General features: G+C 42.3%; 1 protein-coding gene across 1 annotated transcript; it reads left to right on the top strand.

The window, feature by feature from the left end:
• Positions 1-404: 404 nt before the first annotated feature.
• LOC145103665 (glycerol-3-phosphate acyltransferase RAM2-like) lies at positions 405-2,276 on the top strand. The gene is made up of 2 exons (XM_079040949.1): positions 405-1,075; positions 1,343-2,276. Exons 1-2 carry the CDS (start codon positions 437-439, stop codon positions 2,216-2,218), a joined length of 1,515 nt encoding a protein of 504 aa, XP_078897075.1. The 5' UTR covers positions 405-436; the 3' UTR covers positions 2,219-2,276.
• Positions 2,277-26,232: the final 23,956 nt, after the last annotated feature.

The raw sequence follows: 26,232 nt of genomic DNA, 5'->3' as shown, positions 1-26,232 counted from the left end.
TGGAAGTTGAAACTTCATTACTATTATATTAATTATATAACAAACGGAAAGATGAACTTTTAGCTGGAAGTTGAAACTTGAAAGGCCACGTTAATGTTTAAATGAAAAAAATTATAATATCACAATTTACTTCCAGTAAAGTTTTATATAAAAATATTTATTTACAAAACTATCTAAAAAATTATTATTTTTAATTTGGATAACGAGTTTTTTTTTTTTAATTTATTTATAAGTTTACTACATAAAAGTAAAATATATTTTAACAAAATTGAAACTGATTGAATAAATTTGACACTTTGACCAACCATAAATACCATTATTTTCAATTCTCCTCCCTCACAACCCTATATATACTCGTAACAAACACCAAACTTATCCGTTCATTACGAAAGGCAAACGCCAAATTCCCCATCTCTCTCCAATATCACCGACAACAATGGCCGATAATCAGAAGAATTCTGTATACACACATGAATTTCCGGCGATATGTAAATGTGAAACATTTGGCCGGGAATCACAAACTGTAGTCTCTGATTTGGACGGAACTTTGCTCCGGGGACGTAGTTCTTTTCCTTATTTCGCCCTTGTAGCATTTGAAGTTGGTGGAGTTTTAAGACTCCTCTTTTTGCTTCTAGCTTCTCCAATCGCCGGAATTCTCTACTACTTCATTTCAGAGTCTGCCGGTATCCGTGTTCTAATCTTTGCCACCTTTGCCGGAATGAAGGTTTCCGACATCGAATCGGTGGCGCGAGCAGTCTTGCCGAAGTTTTACTCCAGTGACCTGCACCCGGAGGCGTGGCGGGTGTTCTCGGCTTGTGGGAAGCGGTGTGTTTTGACGGCGAACCCGACGGTGATGGTGGAGCCGTTTCTGAAGGAGTTTTTGGGCGCCGATTTGGTGATGGGAACGGAGATCGATAGTTGGAATGGAAGAGCTACCGGACTTGTTAAAACTCCCGGAGTGCTCGTCGGAGTTAACAAAGCTGACGCGCTTTTGAAGGCTTTTGAAGACACGCCGCTACCGGAGTTGGCACTTGGTGACCGGAAAACCGACTACCCATACATGAAATTATGCAAGGTCTTATCTAAAACCCGAAAAAATGTTATTTTTCGAAATTTATCAGCAAATGAATACAGTCGTGATTTACTAATTTTAGCTAAATGGATTGATATCGGTCAAAATAGATATCATGTTTACGTTTACAACTAAAAAAAGAGTTTGAGGTTTGACTTTTATGTCAAAATAGACAAAACTCAAACGAATAGTTTGGTAGGGTCGCGTTGACTAGAAATTTAATGGAGTCATTTATGTCTTGATACTCAACTGTACTCCTCTTAAATTCAGGAAGGTTACATCGTACCACAAGACACGGAGGAAGTGAAGGCGGTGACGGTGGACAAGCTACCAAAACCAGTGGTGTTCCACGACGGCCGATTAGTCCAAAAGCCAACACCATTCAAAGCACTCATCATCATTCTTTGGATTCCGGTAGGGTTCTTCCTTGCATGTCTACGTATCGCCGCCGGTGCGCTCCTCCCCATGCCTTTAGTCTACTATGCTTTTTGGGTACTCGGAGTTCGAGTCACCATTAAAGGAACACAACCGCCGGCGGCCAAAAAATCAACCGGTCAAACCGGCGTTCTCTTCATCTGCTCCCACCGCACCCTACTCGACCCTATTTTTCTCTCCACCGCCCTCGGCCGCCCAATCCCGGCAGTCACATACTCTCTCTCTAGACTCTCGGAGATCATCTCTCCAATCAAAACCGTCCGGTTAACCAGGGACCGAACCAGCGATGCCAACATGATCAAGAAGCTTCTAGAAGAAGGAGATTTGGTGATATGCCCAGAAGGAACAACCTGTAGAGAACCATTTTTGCTCCGGTTTTCAGCTCTGTTTGCTGAACTCACTGACGAGTTGGTTCCCGTGGCGATGTCAAACAGGATGTGCATGTTTCACGGCACCACCGCAAGAGGGTGGAAAGCGATGGATCCGTTTTACTTTTTTATGAACCCTAGTCCAGCTTATGAAGTAACCTTCTTGAATAAGTTACCCTATGATTTAACTTGTGGAAATGGGAAGATAAGCCACGATGTTGCGAATTATATACAACGAATGATTGCTTCGACTTTGTCATACGAGTGTACCAATTTAACGAGGAAGGATAAGTACAAGATTTTGGCCGGAAATGATGGCACTGTGGCTACCGGAAAAACCTAGAGTTGCAGTGGAGAAAATCACGGTGTGCTGCTAGGTATGGGAATGATTAAATTATATGTTGTACCAAATTATATGTTAAAATTAAATTATTATCAATTTATTTGTTTGATCCATAACTAGATTTGGTGGATTTCTAAGGAATTGTAAACCATGCATGGTTGGCATTTAATTTAGTGACATGATCTGCTAAAGTTGATAGATGATGATCACCCTTGTATTTAAATTAACAAAAGTATCGGTTAAATATTTTTTTTTGTTGGGTAATGTAATGTGTAACTAGTCTATTTGGTAGGTAGAGACTTTCCACTTTAGATCCAAAGTATTATGGTTTACTTGGGCATTGATTATTTCTATTAACCAGATACTATTAATTTCTAACCAATAACTATCCGTTAATTTTTTTTATTTATAAAAATTAAAAGACTTGACAAAACTAGTTAATCGTAGCTAGAAATTGATAACCCGAAACATAAAGTTGTATTTTTATTTAAGGAAATGACTTAATATGTGTTGGAGCATGAAAATGCTCTATAATGATGAGTGTTTTTTAGGTTAGAATATTCTCTTGTATGAAAGCATATTCCCTCCACTAGTATATAAAGTGGAGGTGAGGGTCATTTTATTTTAAAAGTGCACTATGTAGACTTTAGAGAGAGAGAGAGAGAGAGAGAGAGAGAGAGAGAGAGAGTGTGTGTTTGGGTGGGGATTCTCCCCATCCATGAATGTTCTTCATATATCATGTTGTGTCTCTTTATCTATTCATCATAGTTACTCACATATTTTGTTCTTCATTGTTCATACGATTATCTTCTTGATATTATTATTCCGCACCAATCCAATCGACAAAATAGGTTCCTACAAGTGGTATCAGAGCGAGACCTTGAAGATCTCACGATTAGTTCAAGGGAACGATTCCGATTGGTTTATTATCTTGAAGATTTTTGTCATTTATGAAACACTACTCAACCTTCAGAACTGAAAAATACTATGTGAGTTATTTACTGTTTTGTTGGTGATGTTGCTAGAAAAATAAATATTTTGCTGCTACTATTCATTACATTTTGTTGTTGTTAAACCTATGTTATGGAGAAAAATATTTTTTGTTGAAGAATATGAAGTTCCTTTTAAAAAGGTGGTGTTTGATATTGTTATCTCATGCAAAAAGGTGTTTAGAATAAGACAAAAATATGGTTATGGAGTAAAAGATTGAACAGAGGGTTATGAGTTCGGATTATATGACTTTTAGAAGTGTTTGGATAGTTATTTTGGAATGTACAAGTCATTTGAGTTGTGATACAATGCTTTTATGTATGTATTTTCCAAGATAAAATGGAGTTATGAATATGTTTTTCCTACATGATATGGTTTTTGGAGTGATTTTGGTATTTATCTTTCGAGATTACAAGTGACATCTGTTGGTTGTACAAGTATTAGAAGCCTTGATTGAAAGGTACATTTATACGACATGTACTTTAGGCTGCAGTCAAAATCTCGTTCTTTAAATGTACTTGCATGTGCGTGGGTTTTTGGCATGGCAACATCTCTCTATCACGTGTATTACATGCTCAAATCAGCCTCTAATCAGCTCCATTTATGCATGTTGATGATTGATTAAAGGCATTTAATGATGTCTGGAAATAAGGAACAACAATAAACATCTCAACGTCAGCAAGTGACGTCGACGAGACCACTCATCTCAAGCCACGCCATCAGCGCTTGAAGATCACTACACATGAGAGTAAAGCCAAGCTACCCGACCCCAATAATTGAAGAAAAGTCAAACTCTAAACCTTACTTTTCTCACCTGTGTATCCTGCCATCTGACAACCTTCTGCCACACGGATCAGCCCTTGTCGAATGTGGGCATTTAATGAGTCCCTAATGTTTGTCGGTTAATGAATGCCCACACAAGTAGGTCACGTGTTTTGAAGAATTGACTTTCTATGCTGTCAACCACCATCTTTAATTACTCTTTTTTCGCATCTGAATTTAGAGACCTAACATTTCCGAGATTCAAACGATAAGCATCATTCCAAGTGACCCCACCCACCTGCAGTCAATTCACTTTTTTGTCCATATGATTTCTGAGACCAAGCCTCTTGTTTGTCGCCTTCATACTCCAAGATGGACCCACCCTCATGGATCCAAATTTTCAAGATTTTGGTTTCACCCAGGTGAATCCACTTTGCTTTTAAACCATTTTTGATCCATTCATTTCAGATCCTTCTCTAGAATCCAATCTCGGATTCAGCTCTATCCTAAACCATGTAACAACCCAAATTTCCACTAATTTTTTTTTCATTTTAAATAACCAAAACATTTCCATAAGATATAAAATTCTGAACACATTTGTTTTCAAAATCAATAACATTAGATAAATTATTCATAAAATCAGAGTGTCCCAAATGAAACGCCAGAGAGTGCATGTTGTGCCATCACGCATGGCTCTTGCCCTTAGATCCTAAAGTACCTGAAACAACCAACAAACTGTAAGCTAATGCTTAGTGAGTTCCCCAGAGCATACCCAACATAATCCACATAACCACATAACCATATCAATCAGATAAGCCATGCATACAAACATATAAGGATGCCGTGGAAACCCTCCAAGGTCTTACTCCAGGATGTCGTGGGCTCCCCCAGGGTCTTATACCTACATGCAATGGGCTCCCCCATGGTCTTTACCTGGAGTGCCATGGACTCCCCCATGGTCTGATATCCAACTGCCACGGGCTCCCCTCGGGGTCTTTCATGTTAATGACACAGAGTCAACAAGCATACCACATATCATATAAACATAACTATCATACTAGATAACACATATATAAACATATAGGGATGTCGTGGACTCCTTCCAGGGTCTTACTCCAGGATGTCGTGGGCTCCCCCCAGGATCTTATACCTATGTGTCATGGGCTCCCCCATGGTCTTTACCTGGAATATCATGGGCTCCCCCATGGTCTTTACCTGGAATGCCATGGGCTCCCCCCACGGTCTGATATGCAACTGCCATAGGCTCCCCCCAGGGTCTTCCATGCCTAACCAATAAAGTACTAGCACATTCACATACATACTTGGCATATCAATAATGATTCGACAATAATCATCTCAACTAACTGAATGGGTCGACCTTGGTGCCTTCCACCCATTGGTATGGTGAGGAGACTCACCTCAAATGCGATTGTAGCTGAATAGGTCCAAGCTCCGAGTATCAGCTATGTCAATTCCCTAATCATAAACAACTCCTTAGATACAACTCAACCCTTCAAACCCTTAAAAGTCAACCCTGGTCAAAATCAAAGTCAACGCTCCGAGTTGACATAACTCGTCGAGTTTCCCATCAACTCGTCGAGTCTACCCCAAAGTCAAAATCGTGATATTGCGATCCAACTCATCGAGTTTTCCTACAACTCGTCAAGTTCCTCTGTTTTCCATCAGAATCGGGGTAACCCCAAACCAACTCGTCGAGTTCTTCAGTCTGCCAACCCACTTAATGCATTAAGCCCTTTTTCTCGAATCCAAAAGTTCCAAACTTCAGATCCCTATCCCTAGAGATGTCTAGAAGGGTAAAGTTTCCAACTTTACCCCTAAGGATCATCTAATAATCTCTAAATCCAAACCCTAGTTCCTTTAAGTAAGGTCTTGACTCATTAAGCCATTAAACTCTCATCCCATCGTCCCAAAACACAGATCTGATGTCCAAAGGTGGATAAATCACATAAAGTTTCTAACTTTACATCCATGCATGCTTGAAACACTCTCAAAGGTCCATTTTAGGCTTCATAGTGGACATATCACATGAATGTGACATGGAGGCTATTAAAGTTTGCAACTTTAATTCTCTAGAGGTCTTATAGAGGCCAAATCTACACCCTCAACCTCTGGAAACCTCTTTTCTTTGGACATCCAAGCCAAAGTCCCAAAACCAAGCCCTAAACTACAAAAGATGAGATCTAATAAGCTACATGTCAAGGTTATGACTATATACCTCCAAGATACATCCCTTAATGTAGATTTCTAGATCCAAGATCACTCCTTCAAGCTTGCTATTTCTCTCTTCAAGACTTCCTTCAAGAATCACTCCAAAACTCTCAAAACTCAATGAACAAGTAGAGAAAACGATCTAGGGTTTCTTCTAGGCAAGGGAGGTTGGTAAGGAGGCCAACCCTAGAAGTTAAGTCCTTTAAATTGGGTACAATGCCCGGAAAATTAGGGTTTTAATCCCCAACGTCAAATCGTCGTGTTGGGGCCTTCCAAATCGTCGAGTAGACCCTTAATCCCGCGTCCAAATAGATCCCTACATGACAAGTTGGAGCTCCCCAACTCGTCGAGTTCCAGCCCAAACCCTAAAATGTTGAGAAATAAATAATTACTAGATCAAGCATTACAAATCTCCCCCACTTGAACTAGACTTCGTCCTCGAAGTCTGCTGTTGCAAACAAATCCGGGTAATGCTCTCGCATCTCATCCTCCGGCTCCCATGTCCATTCCGAGCCTTTCAGGTGCTGCCATTGCACCTTCACTAGCTTCACCTCTTTGTTACGAAGAACCTTAGTTTTCTTATCCAAAACTATAACGGGCCTCTTAATGTAGTTCAAGCTCTCATCCACCTGAATGTCGTCCAAAGAAATAACCACGGCCTCGTCTATGACACACTTCCGAAGCTGAGACACATGGAAGGTGTTGTGAATCTGGATAAGCTCGTCCGGATGATCCAAACGGTAAACCACATTCCCCCCCCCCCCCGGGCGGAAATCTTGAATGGACCAATATGTCGGGGCCCTAACTTGCCCCTCTTCCGAAACCTAATGACACCCTTCCATGGTGACACTTTCAGCAAAACAAAGTCTCCCACCTGGAAACCGAGATCCGAGCGACGCCGATCAGCATAACTTTTATGACGACTCTGCGCGACTTGCAGTCTGTCGCGCACCTACTGGATCAACTCGGTAGTCTTAAGCACCACCTCGGCGCTTCCCATGACTCAGTGCCCAACCTCACCCCAACGATCTGGATTCCTACACCTCTGACCATACAACATCTCAAACGGGGGTCGGTCGATACTAGCATGATAACTATTGTTATATGAAAACTCTGCTAGTGTGAGGTCTGTATCCCAACTCCCTCCGGAATCCAATACGCATGCATGCAGCATATCCTCGAGCGTCTGGATAGTCCGTTCGCTCTGACCGTCTTTCTGGGGGTGGTACGCAGTGATGAAGTGTAACTGTGTGCCCAATTCCTCATGGAACTTCCTCCAAAATCTGGAGGTGAATCGAACATCGCGGTTCGAGACCACCAATACTGGCACTCCGTGCCTGACCAACACCTCTCGCACATAGATATCTGCTAATTTCTCAGCAGAAATACTCTCGGGGATCAGAATAAAATGGGCACTCTTCGTCAATCTATCCACAATGACCCAAATGGAGTCCACATCCCTCGCCGTCCTCGGTAACTTCGTGATGAAGTCCATGGTGATCTCTTCCCACTTCCACATGGGGATAGGTAGCAGTTAAACCTTGCCGTGCGGCCTCTGATGTTCAGCCTTGACCTTCCTGTAGGTCAAGCACCGCTCCACGAACCATGCGATCTCCCGCTTCATGCAGGGCCACTAGTAACGCAACCCCAGATCCCTATACATCTTGGTGGCCACCGGGTGAATAGAGAACTTGGATTTGTGTGTCTCCTCCAAGATCTTTTGCCTCACACCCCCGGATAATGGTACCCACACTCGGCCACACTGTGTCAAAAGACCTCGACTATCTCGAACAAACAAGGGAATCTGATCCCGAATCCGCTCTATATTCCAGTTCTCTTTCTTCAAACCCTCCACCTGAGCCTCCTTGATCATATCCAACAATGGAGAGATCATCGTCATCCTCAAACAAACGTTCCCGATCGGAGCACCTGCCGCCTTGCGGCTCAAAGCATCAGCCACCACATTGGCCTTCCCTGGATGGTACAAAATCTCGCAATCGTAATATTTCAGTACATCCAACCATCTCATATGCCGCACGTTAAGGTTCCGCTGATCCATCAAATACTTCAAACTTTTGTGATCAGTAAAGATGGTGCACCGAACTCCGTACAAGTAATGCCTCCAGATTTTAAGGGCAAACACCACTGCCCCCAATTCAAGGTCGTGAGTGGGGTAGTTCGCCTCATGAGGCTTCAGCTGCCTCGAGGCGTATGCGATCATATGCCCCCTCTGCATCAAAATAGCACCTAACCCTATGATAGACGCATCACAATACACCACCAAATCATCCAACTCATCGGTTAGTGCTAAAATCGGGGCCTCACATAGTCTCTGTCTCAAGGTCTCAAAAGCCAACTGTTGATCCGGGCCCCACCGAAATGTCACATTCTTCTTGGTCAAGCGAGTCAAAGGTGCCGCAATCTTGGAGAAATCCTGAATGAATCTCCGATAGTACCCCGCTAGACCCAAGACACTACGGATCTCAGATGCATTCTTCGGTACTTCCTACCACATCACTGCCTCAATCTTGGCTGGATCAACCAAAATACCCTCTTGGTTGATGATGTACCCCAAAAACTGTGCCTCTTGCAACCAGAAATCACACTTTGAGAACTTGGCATAAAGCCTTTATGTCCTTAGTGTCTCCAATACGTCCCTCAGATGCTACTCATGCTGCTCCTTAGTCTTAGAATAGACCAAGATATCATCGATAAAAATGATCACATACCGATCCAACATCGGCCTACACACCCTGTTCATGAGGTCCATGAATGTTGTTGGGGCATTGGTAAGCCCGAATGGCATCATCACAAACTCATAGTGACTGTACCGAGTCCTGAAAGCTGTCTTCAATATATCCTCATCCCTAATCCTCATCTGATGGTACCCCGACCGAAGATCAATCTTGGAAAATCAAGATGCACCCTGAAGCTGATAGAACAAATCATCGATCCTCGGAAGCGGATAACGGTTTTTCACCGTTAGCTTGTTCAGCTCTCGATAATCGATAGACATCCTGTGTGACCCGTCCTTCTTCTTTACAAACAGGATCGATGCTCCCCACAGGGAACTGCTCGGAAGAATAAACCCTCGGTCTAGCAGCTCCTGAAGCTGCGTAGACAGCTCTTGCATCTCGGGCGGAGCTAGCCGGTACGGTGCCTTGGCTATCGGAGTGGAACCCGGCACCAAATCAATGTGAAACTCTACTTGCCTCTCCGGAGGCACCCCAGGCAACTCCTCGGGAAAGCCATCCCGAAAATCCTGTACAATCGGTACACTGTCCAAATCTGTCGGGGTCTCAACCCTCGTATCCGAGATGTATGCCAAAAATCCCGAACAACCCTAATGGAGAAGTCTCCTAGCCCTCGCAGTTGAACATAGGGTTAGCCCCTGCGAGGCCCTCTCTCCATGAATAACTAGTTCTCCCTCACTTGGTGTTCGAGCTCTTACCAGCTGGCGCTCACAATCTATCATGGCCCCATTGGCCCCCAACCAGTCCATCCTAATGATCAACTTCAGTCCTCGCAACGGTATCGGAACCATATCGACATGGAAACTCTCCCCAAACACATTCAGGACACAGTCCTGATATACCCTCGTAACACTCACAGTGCGGTCATCCGCAATCTCAACCTCAAGTGGGGAATCCAAAGTCCCTGGAGCATCCCGGAACTTCTTGCTAAGCGCAAGAGATACGGACGATCGGGTAGCTCCCGAATAAAAAAAAACATGAGCCGACATACCGTTGACCACAAAGGTCCTTATATAAGAGCACATACATACATAAGCATAACAAATTAATATCGAGCGGGAAAATAAATTACGTACCAGCCACGACGTCCGACGCTGCTCAAGCCTCCTCAGTGGTCAACTAAAATGCACGACTCTTCACCGCAGGAGCATCCACCTTGGCAGTGCGGCCATTAGTGATCCTCATTGTGGCGGGCATAGGCGCCGCCACCGCTCCTCCTCCTACCCGCAACCTCGGACAATCGGCCTTTTTATGACCGGTCTGGTCGCAGTGGAAACAAATCAAGCCCTTCTTGGGGCAATCCCTGCTCATGTGGCCCGGCTGGCCACACGCATAACATCCCGAGCCCGTTACTCGACAAGCCCCACTGTGCGGCTTACCGCACTTGTCACACCGACCGCGGCCCTGCTGGCCCCTACTGGAAGAATCAGAGGTCTTAGGCTTTTTAGCCTGACCTATAACTACATGAACCTGCTCTGGCTTCCGTTTTGTGCGGAGCTCCAACTCCATCTCCCACTCCCGAGCCTTCTCCACTATCTCATTCAGGGGTTTTCACCCCGTAAAGCTCACGAAATCACGGATATCATCCCTCAGCATGGAATGATACCTCGTCCTCCTCATATCCTCATCCGCATCATACTGCGGAATCAACAATGCTCGCTCCCAAAACTTGGCGGTGATCTCCGTCACAGTCTCGGTGGTCTGTTGTAGCTCTTGGAACTACCTCACTAACCGTTGCACTTCAATAGATGGTGCAAAATATAGATTAAAGCGCTTGAAAAACTCCCCCCATGACATCTCAACCACCTCGGCTGATCCCACCTGGCTAGTCACCTCCTCCCACCAATCCCTGGCTCGGTCCGTCAACATACACGAGGCAAACCCCACCTTTGACGCCTCGGGAAAAAGCTTGTGTGTTAGGCATTCTCCATGTCTGTCACCTAGCATCGAATAGCTATGGGGTCCATGACCTCGAAGAACTCAAGCACTCTGCACGCCTTGAACTCCCGGAACGAGGGAGTTCGGGCCCCGACCTGACCCGCAACAATCTCAGCTCGGAAAGACCTGAGCCGCTCCTCCATGATCTCCATCATCCCCTCCTTGACTTTCCCTAAAATCACTAGGGTAGCGTCAAGGATGTCCCTCGTATCCTCGACTGCGATAAGCTCGCGCAGCCTCTCGTCAATGGGCTTTGTAACATAGCCCGACCCAGATCTGGATCCTGATCCCCCCTGCTCCATGACGTGTCACCACCATTCTGATCTGAAATATCATTAGACAGAATGATCAAGATATTCAAAAAGGGGATCCCTCCACACTGGTTCTCCTTAGAGCTTCCAGATCTAACATTAGTTCGGGTACAGGTCTTGTGCTTCCAGTAGTACGGGCCCAATACTACCTTCCACACCTACCTGTACCTTCCCCAAGGCTCTACCTGATAACTCTAATTCATCCCAGAACAAAACATATCTCACAAACTACCGCATAACTCAAATCCTAGGCTATCCTAAGATTTGCTTCATTCCCATCAAACCTGAACTCAGATCAATCATAACAGGTTGTCCTATGCATGCAAATTATACATAGAACATGATCAAATAGACTTTCGAATAACAGACTCTATCCTAGGACCACAACCAGACAAGGAACAGGAAATAAGGCCAAATCAATCATTCTAAAGCTATAAGATCCTAACCGTACGCAATTTTTAAAGCATACACATAGAAAAATCCATCTGACTATCATAATCCAAATATAAGTGTAGCATGGCTAACATATTGCGAAACCACTTACTTGAGCTCGACCGATTACCCGCATTGCACTCTCCCTTTTTGGTTTTAAGAAGTTTTTACTTTGATTTTTGAAATCAATTTTACCATTTCCTTAGTTTGAGTCCAAACACACCCGAGATTGTGCCCGAATCTTTCAAACCAAGGCTCTGATACCAACTTGTAACAGCCCAAATTTCCAATAATTTTTTTTTCATTTTAAATAACCAAAACATTTCCATAAGATATAAAATTCCGAACACATTTATTTTCAAAATCCATAACATCAGATAAATTACTCATAAAATCAAAGTGTCCCAAATGAAACGCCAGAGAGTGCATGTCGCGCCATCACGTCAGGCTCTTTCCCTTAGATCCGGAAGTACCTGAAACAACCAACAAAATGTAAGCTAATGCTTAGTGAGTTCCCCAGAGCATACCCCATATAATCCACATAATCACATAACCATATCAATCACATAAGCCATGCATACAAACATATAAGGATGTCGTGGAAACCCTCCAAGGTCTTACTCCAGGATGCCGTGGGCTCCCCCCAGGGTCTTATACCTACATGCCATGGGCTCCCACATGGTCTTTACCTCGAGTGCCATGGGCTCCCCCAATGGTCTAATATCCAACTGCCACGGGCTCCCCTGGGGTCTTCCATGTTAATGACACAGAGTCAACAAGCATACCACATATCACAGAAACATAACTATCATACTACATAACACATATATAAACACATAGGGATGCTGTGGACTCCTTCCAGGGTCTTACTCCAGGATGTCGTGGGCTCCCCCCAGAGTCTTATACCTATGTGTCATGGGCTCCCCCTAGGGTCTTATACCTATGTGCCATGGGGACCCCCCATGGTCTTTACCTGGAATGCCATGGGCTCCCCCCATGGTCTGATATCCAACTGCTACATGTTCCCCCCGGGGTCTTCCATGCCTAACCAATAAAGTACTAGCACATTCACATACATACTAGGCATATCAATAATGATTCCACAATAATCATCTCAACTAACTGAATGGGGCGGCCTTGGTGCCTTCGACCCATTGGTATGGTGATGAGACTCACCTCAAATGTGACTGTAGCTGAATAGGTCCAAGCTCCGAGTATCAGCTCTATCAATTCACTAATCATAAACAACTCCTTAGATACAACTCAACCCTTCAAACCCTTAAAAGTCAACCCTGGTCAAACTCAAAGTCAAAATCATAGTCAATGATGTGAGTTAACCTAACTTGTCGAGTTACCCATCAACTCATCGAGTCCACTCCAAAGTCAAAATCACGATATTGCGATCCAACTCGTCGGGTTTTCCTACAACTCGTCGAGTTCCTTTGTTTTCCAACAGAATCGGGGTAACCCTAAACCAACTCGCCGAGTTCACCGATGAACTCGTCGAGTTCTTCAGTCTACCAACCCACTTAATGTATTAAGCCCTTTTTCTTGAATCCAAAGGTTCCAAACTTCAGATCCCTATCCCTAGAGATGTCTAGAAGGGTAAAGTTTCCAACTTTACCCCCAAGGATCATCTAATAAGCTCTAACCCAAACCCTAGTTCCTTTAAGGAAGGTCTTTACTCATTAAGCCCTTAAACTCTCATCCCATCGTCCCAAAACACAGATCTGATGTCTAAAGGTGGACAAATCACGCAAATTTTCTAACGTTACATCCATGTATGCTTGAAACACACTCCAAGGTTCATTTTAGGCTTTATAGTGGACATATCGCATGAATGTGACATGGAGGCTATTAAAGTTTGAAACTTTAATCCTCTAGGGGTCTTATAGAGGCCAAATCTACACCCTCAACCTCTTGGAAACCTCTTTTCTTTGGACATCCAAGCCAAAGTCCCAAAACCAAGCCCTAAACTACAAAATATGAGATCTAATAAGCTACATGTCAAGGTTATGACTATATACCTCCAAGATACAGCCCTTGATGTAGAGTTTCTGGATCCAATATCAATCCTCCAAGCTTGCTACTTCTCTCTTCAAGACTTCCTTCAAGAATCACTCCAAAACTCTGAAAAATCAATGAACAAGTGGAGAAAACGATCTAGGGTTTCTTCTGGGCAAGGGAGGCTGGTAAGGAGGCCAACCCTAGAAGTTAAGTCCTTTAAATAGGGTACAATGCCCGAAAAATTAGGGTTTTCATCCCCAGAGTCAACTCGTCGAGTTGGGTCCTTCCAACTCGTCGAGTAGACCCTTAATCCCGCGTCCAAATAAATCCCTACACGACGAGTTGGAGCTCCCCAACTCGTCGAGTTCCAGCCCAAACCCTAAAATGTTGAGAAATAAATAATACATGGATCAAGAATTACAACCCACCTAAAATGAATCCACTTTCAAAGCCATTTTTCTTTTTAACCCAATTCCGATCTTTTTTAATTCCGAAATTATTATTATTATTATTATTATTATTATTATTATTTTCATCTCATTTTATTTTTTAACCTATTTTTTAAGCCTTTTTATTAAAACCAATTTCCATTGTATTTTTACCCAATTAATTCTATTTTACACCCATTATTTTTTATTTAATAACAATTATTTTATTCTATCTAATTATTTTTTTAATACCAATTTTTCTAATTAAAACCATTTTTTTAAACATCAATTTTAGCCTCATGGTTCAAGGCTTCATTCTTCTTGCTGATTATGAGTGAAGACATAGTTGGGTCAGAGATTATTGTTTGTGTACTCTTCCTCTTTCTGAGCTACTCACATTTGCAGCCTCAGATTTATGTGCTTTAGAGATTTGGATCCACTGATTTTCATTCGGAAGCTTGTCTAATCAGCAACGTTTTCCAAGGTTTGGATTCTTCCGAGGTTCGCATTTTTACTTCCTTCGGAATGGTTACATATGGTCTCGGACCGTCATTTAGACCGATTAGAGGTCTAGACAGGTTCATTTCAATCTTGATTGACGAGTCATTGGTTGTGTTTTGGGAGTTTGGGTTTGCATTTTGGTTATCAGCATTACTTTGGTTCAGCATTATGGTTCTTCAGCAACAGGTTTATCATATATATATATATATATATATATATATATATATATATATATATATATATATATATATATATTCTACAGTGTATGTTCAGTTTGGCAATACATCACCAAGTCTACCCATGACTAGAAAAATAATATCCTCATTTTTACGGGTAGATGCTCACATCAAGGGGGAGCGTGTGATGTTCCATCATATCCGACATATTCTCTTGCCCGGTTTCATGATTATTTTTTATCTTTATTGCATGGTCGATAACAAATAGGGGGAGAATAATGAGCATCCATTATGAGTTTATTATTGGAGTTTTGACGTTAGAGACATTTGAAGACGGAGAAGGCTTGGTCCCGTCCCGTTTGGAGAATGACCCGTTATGGCACGGCTTAGTCAGTTATTCTCGCAGTTCAGATAAGATTTGGACCGTCACTTCTCTGAAAACATGGTTCTTTCCCCCCTCTCTCCTCCCCCTTTTGAGCTCGTCCATTCGACATTGTTGTTTACTCTGATCCGGTCGAGGTGGTTTTCACCAGCGTGTAGGTGGTCTAAGTCCTATGACCTAGTATTGATTTAGTAATGTGATGTGGCACTGATTTTTGTTCTTTACAGATTAAATTTTTGGCATTACTAGACGTTGTTCGGATTATGATTATTTATCTTCAGACTCTACATTTTGGGATGTCTCATTTGTGTTTGCATCTAGATCGGTTCTTATGATTGTTTGAGTTTGGATTTGCGATACTTTGAAGACAAAGATTATTTTGGTGATGTGACTTGGCACTTATTTTTGATCTTCAGATCAAATTTTTGCCATTGCTAGACCATATCTTTGGACTCACATTATTTATTATTCAGACTTTATTTTTGGATGCTTAACATTTTCAGCAGGTTACTCTTCAAAGATTTTTTGGTGCATTATCACTCAAGTTCAGAATATTAAAGACGTTGTGTGATTCAACATTGTGCTCTTCGGTTCAACAGTCGAGGGGGAGACCGTGAAGGTGATTGGTTTTTGGGGACTAATCACATTCAAAGATTGGGATTTCATATTTTATTCAGAGTTGATTCCTCTGTATGTTCTTTGATGATAGAGATTCTATTCCCAGATTCTGAGATCACGACAGCTTTAGTTTTTCTGAGACGCTTCAACACTAGACCTACCGGAGCTACCCGTCGGATGTTCTGCGTTTTATCACTGCTTTACCCTCACCATTTCTAAGCATTTAGGGGGGGGGGGTATTGTTGGAGCATGAAAATGATGTACAATGATGAGTGTTTATTAGGTTAGGATATTCCCTTGTATGAAAGCATATTCCCTCCACTAGTATATATGTGGAGGTGAGGGTCATTTTATTTTAAGAGTGCACTATGTAGACTTTAGAGAGAGAGAGAGAGAGAGAGAGAGAGAGAGAGAGTTTGGGTGGGGATTCTCTCCATCCATGAGTGTTCTTCATGTATCATGTTGTATCTCTTTATCTATTTATCACACTTTACTCACATATTTTGTTCTTCATTGTTCATACGATTATCTTCTTGATATTAGTATTCTGCACCAATCTAATCGACAAAATGGTTTCCTGCAATATGGTAACATAGTTTAATTTCACTATGTATACGTTTAGGCTTCATGTTTTTTTTGGTAAATAATACCTTGAACTTATTGTTTTTGTACACATTCAGTCCTTATGACCGACTACTCCATGTTAAGTTCTCAACTTGTACACATTTACTCCTTAATGTTTTTCTTTTTTCTTTTTTTTTCTTTGCAAAATAATTCCTTTTTGTTTTTGTATATATTTAGTCCTTATGATAAGTTCATTCAGGTTTTGCTCACATGACATCCTATGTGAGACAATCATTAATGAGGCGTTCACATACGTGGCTCGTATGTGAAGTGGAATCATGTGTTTCTTGTCTTCGTTTTGGTAATAACATTGTACTTTTAATATTAGTAACTATTATATGAAAATAACAACTATATTTAATGTCAATACAAACTTCATTCAATATCAATACCAACTACGTTAAATCAGGTGAAAAAATACATAATGATTTCAACTATTGGAAATAGTGTCTACATTCGTAACAGTTGGTAATATTAGTATTAATATTGAAGTCCTTTTGGATTACACGCAATGACAAAATTTAAGAAATTGTTGAAATGAGACTTTATCAGGGATCCAGTTTGTTAATTTATTAGCAATTAATAAATTAATAGAAGTTCGTGACACGTCTCCTTAATCCTCGTGACAGAACCCTAAATGTTCTAGGGTTTTAGTATTTTTCGATTCAAGGTCGTTGAGACAGAAAACTTCATATTTAACAGATGTAAGCTCATTTTCAAAATTCGGGGTCAATTTGAAATAAACAGAAAAACCTATTTGCTAAAAAATAGTCAAAATCGACATACCAAAGAATTAGGGAAGACACTAAACTTTTTTTCAGAGTGTTATTTTCTCTTGGAAGTGAAAATTCAAGTTGGTAGAAAACAATCATAAAGAATCTCATTTTCTGTTACGGAGATAGATAAAACTTGTAACATCCATAAAAATCATGCCAAATTTAAACTTTTTAAAACATTTAGAAACCGTCAATTATTACAAATTTGTTTTCAAAATGGTTCTACATCAGAGTATCCCATAAATCAAAATCATAAAATGTGAGGACCTGTACGATCACGCCTTCACCTTCCCGCGATCATCTGATGTACCTGAAACCAAAACTGAGACTGTAAGCCCGAAGCTTAGTGAGTTCCCCTAAAATACCCATACACACAACAATATACATATAATCACAAACATCATACTACGGGTCCAACAACCATCGGGTTGGAATACCCCAGGCCCTCAACCATCGGGTTGGAATGCCAATATACTATGGGTCTAGTCATCCTCGGGATGGAATACCCCAGGCCCACAACCATCAGGTTGGAATTCCCACATACTACGAGTCCAATCATCCTCGGGATGGAATACTCACGACCCACAACCATCGGGTTGGAATGCCCATGTCTGTTGGCTCTCGCACAAAGCATATAAGCCTCAACCACCAATCAAAAAAGTGCACATATAACAGATAATCACATAACAGTCTATAGACAGACAAACCGATTTAACGGATCATAACAACATAATGACATCCTATCTACCAAGATACTGATCTAACAGATCATAATAGCATAATACCATCCTATCTACCATGATACTGATCTAAGAGATCATACTAGCATAAAATATCAGGATAATAATCCAAAAGGGTCGGCCTTGGTGCCTTAGACCTTTGAGTATAGTGAGGATAACTCACCTCATAAATGTTGAATTGAAGTGATAAGCTCAAACTCTCGAATCACAACCATAGACTCCACCACCTATATTTCCCATAAGGCCACTTCCATAAATTTCTAGTTTACTAAAATACCCCCAGAAGTCAAACTGGTCAATCCTTGGTCAAAGTAATTCCTCTCCATCTCCAAATGCAGCTCCCTCTCATGAGCTCTCGCTATCATATCCTCCAGCGTCTTGCAGCTGGATCGGCTCACAAACTGCCAAATATGTCTCCTCAACGTCTCATGGTATCAGGCCTTTTTCATCTCCTCGTCCACCACATACTGCAGAAAAGGAAGGGCCCTCTCCCTAAACATGTGCGAACTCGGCCCTAAACTTGGTCGAGAAATCACTCCATTTCATTGCATCAATAGCAACATCATCTCCAATAGCTCTTCCAACCTCCTCCCACCAATCCCGTGCCTTGTCCTTCAAGAGGCAGGAAGCAAGTGGGACCTTGTCCCCCTCGGGACAGCGGCTGGTGTGAAAGGCGTTGACGACATCCGCCAACCACCTGCTGCTAGCAATGGGGTCCTTAGGCCCATGGTATTCTAGAGCTCCACATGCTCGGAACTCCCTGCATGTCAGCGCGCGCACCCCTGACATGGCCGCCATCTCGGTATGGAATGCACCCAGCCTCTCGTCAAGAATCTCCAAAATTCCATCCTTGACTGTACCGAAGATCACAGGAGTCTGGTTAATGATGTTGTGCGTGATCTCAGATAAAATGAACTCCCTCATCTGATTGTCTAGCTGCCCGGCTCCAGAGCCTGAGCCCGATCCCTCGCCTGTGCCAGAACTGCCAATTGGTCTAGTGCGTAGCGTCACCATACTAAAAATACACCATAAAAATCATCAGAATACTCATCATAACTTGAGGGATCTCACACACTACAAGTTCCATGGGTTCATCTCAGCCTTTCTTGATTCGAGTACGTATCCTCTGCTTTCAATAGTACGGGTCCATAATACCTTCCACATATATCCGCACTTTCCTCAAGAACTGCCTTGACTCCACCAAGTCCCTTTTACTACTACTGCTTTCTTCACTAATCTCATCCTAGTCTTTCCCTAGGGTAATCGCCAACCCATTCTTCGCCATCATTTGTATAAGAAGTCCCTGCTACCCTTCCCTAACTAGCTCGCGAATACCATTACATATTACTAAGACCAGATAATTCTTTGAATGAGAGGTCTCTCCCTACAACGGTTGGACTCAAACAAGAGCTGCAAAATAAGGCTAAACCTAACCTTATGAAATTATTTAGTCCTCACAATATGTAACTTAGCGTATTTGTTTACTAGTTAGTTAAAGATAGCTAGAACTCCTAAAAGCACAAAGAAATCAACATTCGAGCATTGAGTAACCATAATCAAGCATATCCTAATCAGGCCATCATACTACTGACTAATCAGTACTAGCATGCAGTTCAAATAAGCTCATACAGTAGGCATACAAGGCATCCTTCCTAGATCCTTAGCCCTAATCTAGCATGCAGTTCACATATCCACATTTCATAACATAACATAAATGTGTATATGTAATTTGGGATAACTTACTGTTGGGTTTTTGTATACTACAACATCCTATGGTGCACATACAACCCTAAATGATTTGGATCTATGTTTTCTCTAATTATACATGCAATATTGTTTCCAAAGCATTAAGCCTACAACTAGCATACAATTGACATAAACAACATAGAATTGAGTTATGGAATTACCTCTTTGTTGTAGCTTGTAGTTTTGGCCTTTAAGAACTTAGCACCTCAAATGTGATGCCTCAAATGGCTCACAAACACCATGAACAAAGGAGGACTTGAGAGAGAGGCTACTTAGCACACAAAATCGTTTATCACTCTTCTTAGAATGCATGGGGGGCGATTTTGGTGACTATAGAGTTCCTTTTATAGTGTGGCAAATTCTATGGTTACATCCATGCAAAACCTAATTCACATGACCCTTCATATTACTTAGGCTCCATGGGTTAAACCTCCATGGACTATCCATGAACTATCATATTGGTTTAGCCCATCCTAAATAACCATGGATCATTGGCCCACACTATAAGAATCATTGATTTACTTAATCAATCCCCATATATTTAATTAGTCTCTTTTGATCACTAAATTACATCCAAATTAATTCTTGATCAATACTAATCAAATAATATGATTTAATATTAATATATTAGAACTTATAATATATTAATAAATCATAAATAACCTCTTCTCAAAAGTCGATCCTGTCAAATTGCTCTAGTGAAGGCAACCCAAATGGACCATGTTACTCTCGGGTCAAGTACATATCAATTATAGTTATGGGCTTAGACACCTAATCCAACAGTCTCCCACTTGGATAAGTCTAATGACTATTATTGCAAGTACGACTCCACATCCCGACTAGCAATCGTAGCTCTTAAAAGCCGCTGTCGAACTCTGACCTAGTCAATGACGCGTCCATTAGATAAGGGATCATATATTCCTCCATTCTAGATATTGTATGGACCGAGACATGGATTATAATCATTATCTCTGTCCATATGCTGTTTCCCAATTTCTAATTTACGACGAACGACTAATTGAACAAATCAAATCAGTCCAGGATTGGCCAAGCACTTAGGTTTTTCATCACTAAATCATTGAAGGGCCCACAGATATCACTTTTATCCCTCAAAGGGTAAAAGTAATGGATAAACTTCGACTCATATGCTTTCTATATTTACTCATCAAATCACACACAACAATGTGTTTTATAACACCAAGTTACTGGTGCGTTTACGCATCATCAATGTGCAACCAATTTGTAAGCTACAACTCACACATCTCTGTTTTAAGAATATAAGATATTATCGTCTCACAATCACTTGTGATAAAATCCATGAAGTGATTTAGATGAGCGTGGGTTTAATCCAATACTCGAATCTTATTCCAGGAGTACTCATGAACACTGCAACAAACTTGTGCTATGTCTAAAACACCTAGACAATCTACAATCAGATTCATGACAGTCTTGCCTTAATACCTACTTCCAAAGTATCATCGACTGTGGATAGTTTGAATAACCTAGTTATTTGGGAAGTCAAAACATGCAAAGTGAAACACAAGAATAATTGAATCCAATATGGTCTCAGAACTTATGAATATAAATACAACACCTTTTATTTAATCACTATATTGATTACACATTATTCATTGTATAATGTTTCGATTAATCAACTTGATACTTGAATTAAAACAACAGTTATGCCATGCTCCAATCATGCACACTATTTTTGTAACACCCATAAAATTCGAGCCAATTTAAAACTTTTCAAATCATTTGAAACCATTCAATAATTACAATTTGTTTTGAAAAATAATTTATACATCAGAGTTCCCAGAAATCATAATCATCAATCGAGGAAGTGTATGGTCACGCCTTCGCCTACCTGCGACCATCCGTTGAAGCTGAAACAATAAACTGAAACTGTAAGCTCGAAAGCTTAGTGAATTACCCCCAAAATACCAACCTCATATAACCATAATCATATCATATCAACAAACACAGAACAACCATGCATATCGAGTCTACAGTGTGACTGGTCCGCCTGCACCGGGCCTTCAGTCTACCTGGTCCACTCTCTGAGTCTACAGTATGAGTGGTCCGCCCGCACCGGGCCTTCAGTCTATCTGGCCCACTCTCCGAGCCTCGACACGTCTGGACCGCCCTCTCGGGGCCTTCAGCCTATCCGGACCGCTCGCCGGGCCTTCGGCCTGACTATGTGCCCTCCCGGGTCTGCAGTCTATCCGGTCCGCCCTGGGTATGTTGGCCTACAGCACAAAGCAGGACCCGCCTCAACCCAACCCCCCAATCAAAACAACCATGTGCACATATAACAGATAATCACATAACAGTCTATAGACAAACAACAGATCTAACCGATCATATAGCATAGCAACATCTTATAACCAGGATACCGACCTAACCGGTCACTAACATAGCATCATCCTATATACCAGGATACCGACCTAAACCAGGTCACAAACATAGCATCATTCTATATACCAGGATACCGACCTAAACCAGGTCACTAACATAGTACCGTCCTAACTACCAGGACGCAGATCTAACAAATCAATAAACATATCATACAATACCCGGATACATATCCGGACCGAACCACGAAATCACGCTCCTGAAACACTGCCCCAAACTCCAACACCTATAACCATCAATGATCCAATTCATAAATACCCGCTTACCAATTATCCTCAAAAGTCAAAACGGTCAACCCTTGGTCAAAGTCAAAGTCAACTATCAAGGTCAACAGTCCATGTTGACCTCAACTCGTTGAGTACCCTCAGCTACTCGCCGAGTTCCTTGCATAACTTGCCAACTCGCCGAGTCACCATGCCACTCGCCGAGCCCAAGGCAATCTTCATCGGACTCGCCGAGTTGTTCATCCAACCCGTCGAGTTCATGACCATCTTCATATGACTCGCCGAGTCCCTTCAGACCTTCTTCCATACATATGCTTTTTAAGCCATGCAAAGGCTCCATATTGTAGATCCAAGCTCCTAGGGCATGCATATCACGTAAAGTTGCAAACTTTACGTGCATGCAAGGCGCTAATCACATAAATCAAGCTAAAGAAGAGGTTCTAGGCAAAAGAGCTTCACCAACAAGCTAAAGACTGAGACTTTATGATGATAAGAGCCAAGATGATCCTAGATCTGAAGTTACAACTTCAGATCTTGGCTCATCACTCGAAATGCAACACCAGGTGCCCCAAAATGGTCCCAAAACTCAAATATAAAAGGGATCTAGCTAGAAGAAGCTCAAGGTGATGACTTGATACCTTCAAATGATGATAAACTGAGGTAGACTTCAGATCCCCAACTGTTCCTTGCTCAAAGCTTCTTGATCTTCAAGATTTTTCCTCACCAAGATCCACCTTTCAAGCTTAAACACACAAGTATGGAGAGAGAATGGAGATCTAGGGTTTCTGGACTCTAAAGAGGCTGGAAAGGGACTAAGGGAGGCTAATGATCCCTTAAATAGGGTGCCAAACCCCGGAAATTACGGTTTCACCCTCCAGCTCGAACTCGTCGAGTCATTCTTCCTACTCGGCGAGTTGGTCACTTAAACACGTGGCCCAAACCCGCTGCTACTCGGCGAGTCAGGCTACCAACTCGTCGAGTAGACCTCGAAATCATGACAATTTAACCATAAATTGATACTCGGGAAATCGGGGTGTTACAATTCTCCCCCACTTGAACTAGACTTCGTCCTCGAAGTCGGCTGCGGTGAACATCCTTGGATAGTGCTCCCGCATCTCTGCCTCCGGCTCCCACGCCCACTCGGATCCTCTATGGTGCTTCCACTGTACCCTTACCAAAGGTACCCCCTTGCCCGCAGAACCTTCACCCCTCTCTCCAGAATGGCCACAAGCCTCTCCACATAATCCAGGCGTGCACCGACCTGAATGTCATCCAACGATACTACCGCCTCCTGATCCATGACGCACTTTCGCAAGTGTGAATCGGGAAAGGTGATGTGAATCCTAATCGAACCTTTTCATAAGTTCTATCCTTCATGCCACTTTGCCAACTTGACAAAACCCTGATGATCCAAAGTATCAGAAACCCAACTTTCCCTTTTTCCTGAAGCGAACCCTTTTTTCTGACATGATAATGCATCCTTCATCTCTCAGAATATTATACATAATCAGTCCACTAATGAATACGAACACTCATGCGTGGCCCAATCAGCCTCGGGCTGGAATATCAGGCGAGCCTACGACGTCTCCAATCATCCCTAGGATGGAATACACTCGTATCCCTCACATGTTCGGCCCAATAAACCCTCGGGTTGGAATACCAAACATATCAAGTCCAGTCAATCATAGGGTCCAGTCATCCTCAGGATGGAATACCCTAGATTGGAATACCTCCATGAACATAACTCGGGTCTACTCATAACCGGAGATCCAAGGATCTGTCCTTGCGTCTCATCCATAATCCTTTGATTCGTCACAACCGAGTACAACTCCCCTGAACCTTTACAGAACATTCATTCGAACGCACTCCGACACCTTGAATCCTGAAATCCCAAAATCGGTCTGACTTCCTGGCAGACAACTCTACTGAACCGTTGTCACTTCCATACCAATTACACCCAATCCTGATAATTTGAGGTTCCCGCCAAAATAGGATCGCAGATTACCTGCTGATGTGGCAATTTAGTGCATTCATAGATTACAAAACTATCGAACACCGAGCCTTCGGCATGACTGGACCGCCCTTCAGGGCCTACAGCCTCCCCGGTCCGCTCGTCGGGCATTTGTTCTGACTGGGCCGCCTTACCAGGCCTTCAGTCTATCTACTAGTGGCAAAAACAAAACACTACTTAACCATCCTAACCAAGCATTTTCATACTTCACCATAGAACGATGAATCCTGGACGAACAATCTCCGCAAAACAACTCTCCTGGCATGGAGCAACCGAACTTCAGAAGAAACCCGAATCCTAGTGACACTTCTGCATCTCCAATTCACAGTTTCTGGCCCTGGAATGGGGATCCTATATCCTAACTTCTGATCACTAACACCCCTGGATACTAACCGTCTACAATCCTTGTTACTAAATTCCTCAAACTCTCTTATGCCATATGCAGAAAGGGATGGAAATTCACAACATAAATATAAGCAATAAGATACAGATAGAAATATACCAGCAGCTGCATCTGGCGCTGTCCTGGCCTCCTCTGCGGTAAGCTGGAAGGCACGCCCCTGAGCCTTCGGGGGCTCTGCTCTACCTTGAACCCCGTCAGTAATCCTCAATGTAGCCGGCGCTGGAGCCTGCATCGGTCTAGCAACCAGCTGTGGACAGTTGGTCTTCATGTGACCAACCTGATGGCAGTGATAACAAATCCTCATGTCCTGAACCGGGGCCAACTGGCGACAATCCCTCGCATAATGTCCCTCCTTTCCGCACTTGCGGAACGCACCACCGGACCTACAAACTCCGGAGTGACCCTTCCCACATTTCTCAAACGTGCGACCGCTCTGGCCTCCAAACCTAGAATCAGCGGTCTTGGATCGCTTTGGCACCGGTTGCAACTGTACAGGGGCCTGCCTCCGTTCTCACAACTGTAACTCAATATCCAGCTGACGCCGCCTAGCGGCCTCCTGCAAGTCCAACAACATATCACATCTCTGGGTAGCAACAAACTGTCTAATGTCAGTCTTGAGCATGCTCAGATAACGTGTCATCTGATCCTGCTTGGAAGCAAACTCCAGGCAGAACATCGCCCTCTCAGTAAACATACTGGTGATCTCCGTCACCGACTCTACACCCTGTCTCAACTCCAATGTAACGCCTGACTTTCTGGGCTCGTCATTAATAATGATGTGATAGTCTAGGTTAACCTTTGTAACCCATTTTGAAATAATAGAAGTGTATTATTTGAGTATTATGTGTTATGTGCTTAATTGTATGTCTTAATTTAATTAAGAATAAAAATAAACGTCAAAATGAAATATTAGATAAAGCCGATATCTATGGATAATGTTGTAGTAGTTGGAACAAGGTTTCCGAATATATAAAGAATGCCGAAATCCGAGTTATAACGAAGAAGTTATGACCTGTCGAAGTTTCGCGACAGAACCGGCACGACGCTGAATGACGTAAAATACGAAATTAATATAGAGCGATATTTAGCCCTAGTAATCTAAACAAAAGTCATAGAGTTCGTTAAACCGAGAGACTGCACGAAAAGAATGCCCAAATCTGACTTCGTATGAGGAAGTTATGATTTTCCGAAGTTTCGACTTAGCAGTGTGCAGCCCGAATACTCGATTTGAGATCAAGCGGTTTTTTAGCCGAAACAATCTAAACGAGAATCGAAGATCTCGTCAATAGTAGTCCAACGGTGAAAAGACAGACGAAAACGGACTTCGGATGAAGGAGTTATGAATTTCGAACGGAGTTTTCCTGTCCCGGCCTACTAAAAATAATATATAAGTAATATATTTATAATATATTAAAAATAAAGTCAAAGTTAGCCAACGAAGTCTAAACGAGAGTTGTAGAGCATAATCTAACCTACGCGTCGATATAAAGAACGTCGAAAACGGAGTTCGTATGCGAAAGTTATGAATTTCTGAAGTTCGGGGCGCGA

The sequence above is a fragment of the Lactuca virosa genome, chromosome 4 (assembly GCF_052849685.1).
Source record: "Lactuca virosa cultivar CGN04683 chromosome 4, Lactuca_virosa_CGN04683_v6, whole genome shotgun sequence".
In the NCBI taxonomy this organism is placed as follows: Eukaryota; Viridiplantae; Streptophyta; class Magnoliopsida; order Asterales; family Asteraceae; genus Lactuca; species Lactuca virosa.
Note: the sequence above shows the minus strand (reverse complement) of the source record. Positions and strands in the feature narration are given on the sequence as shown.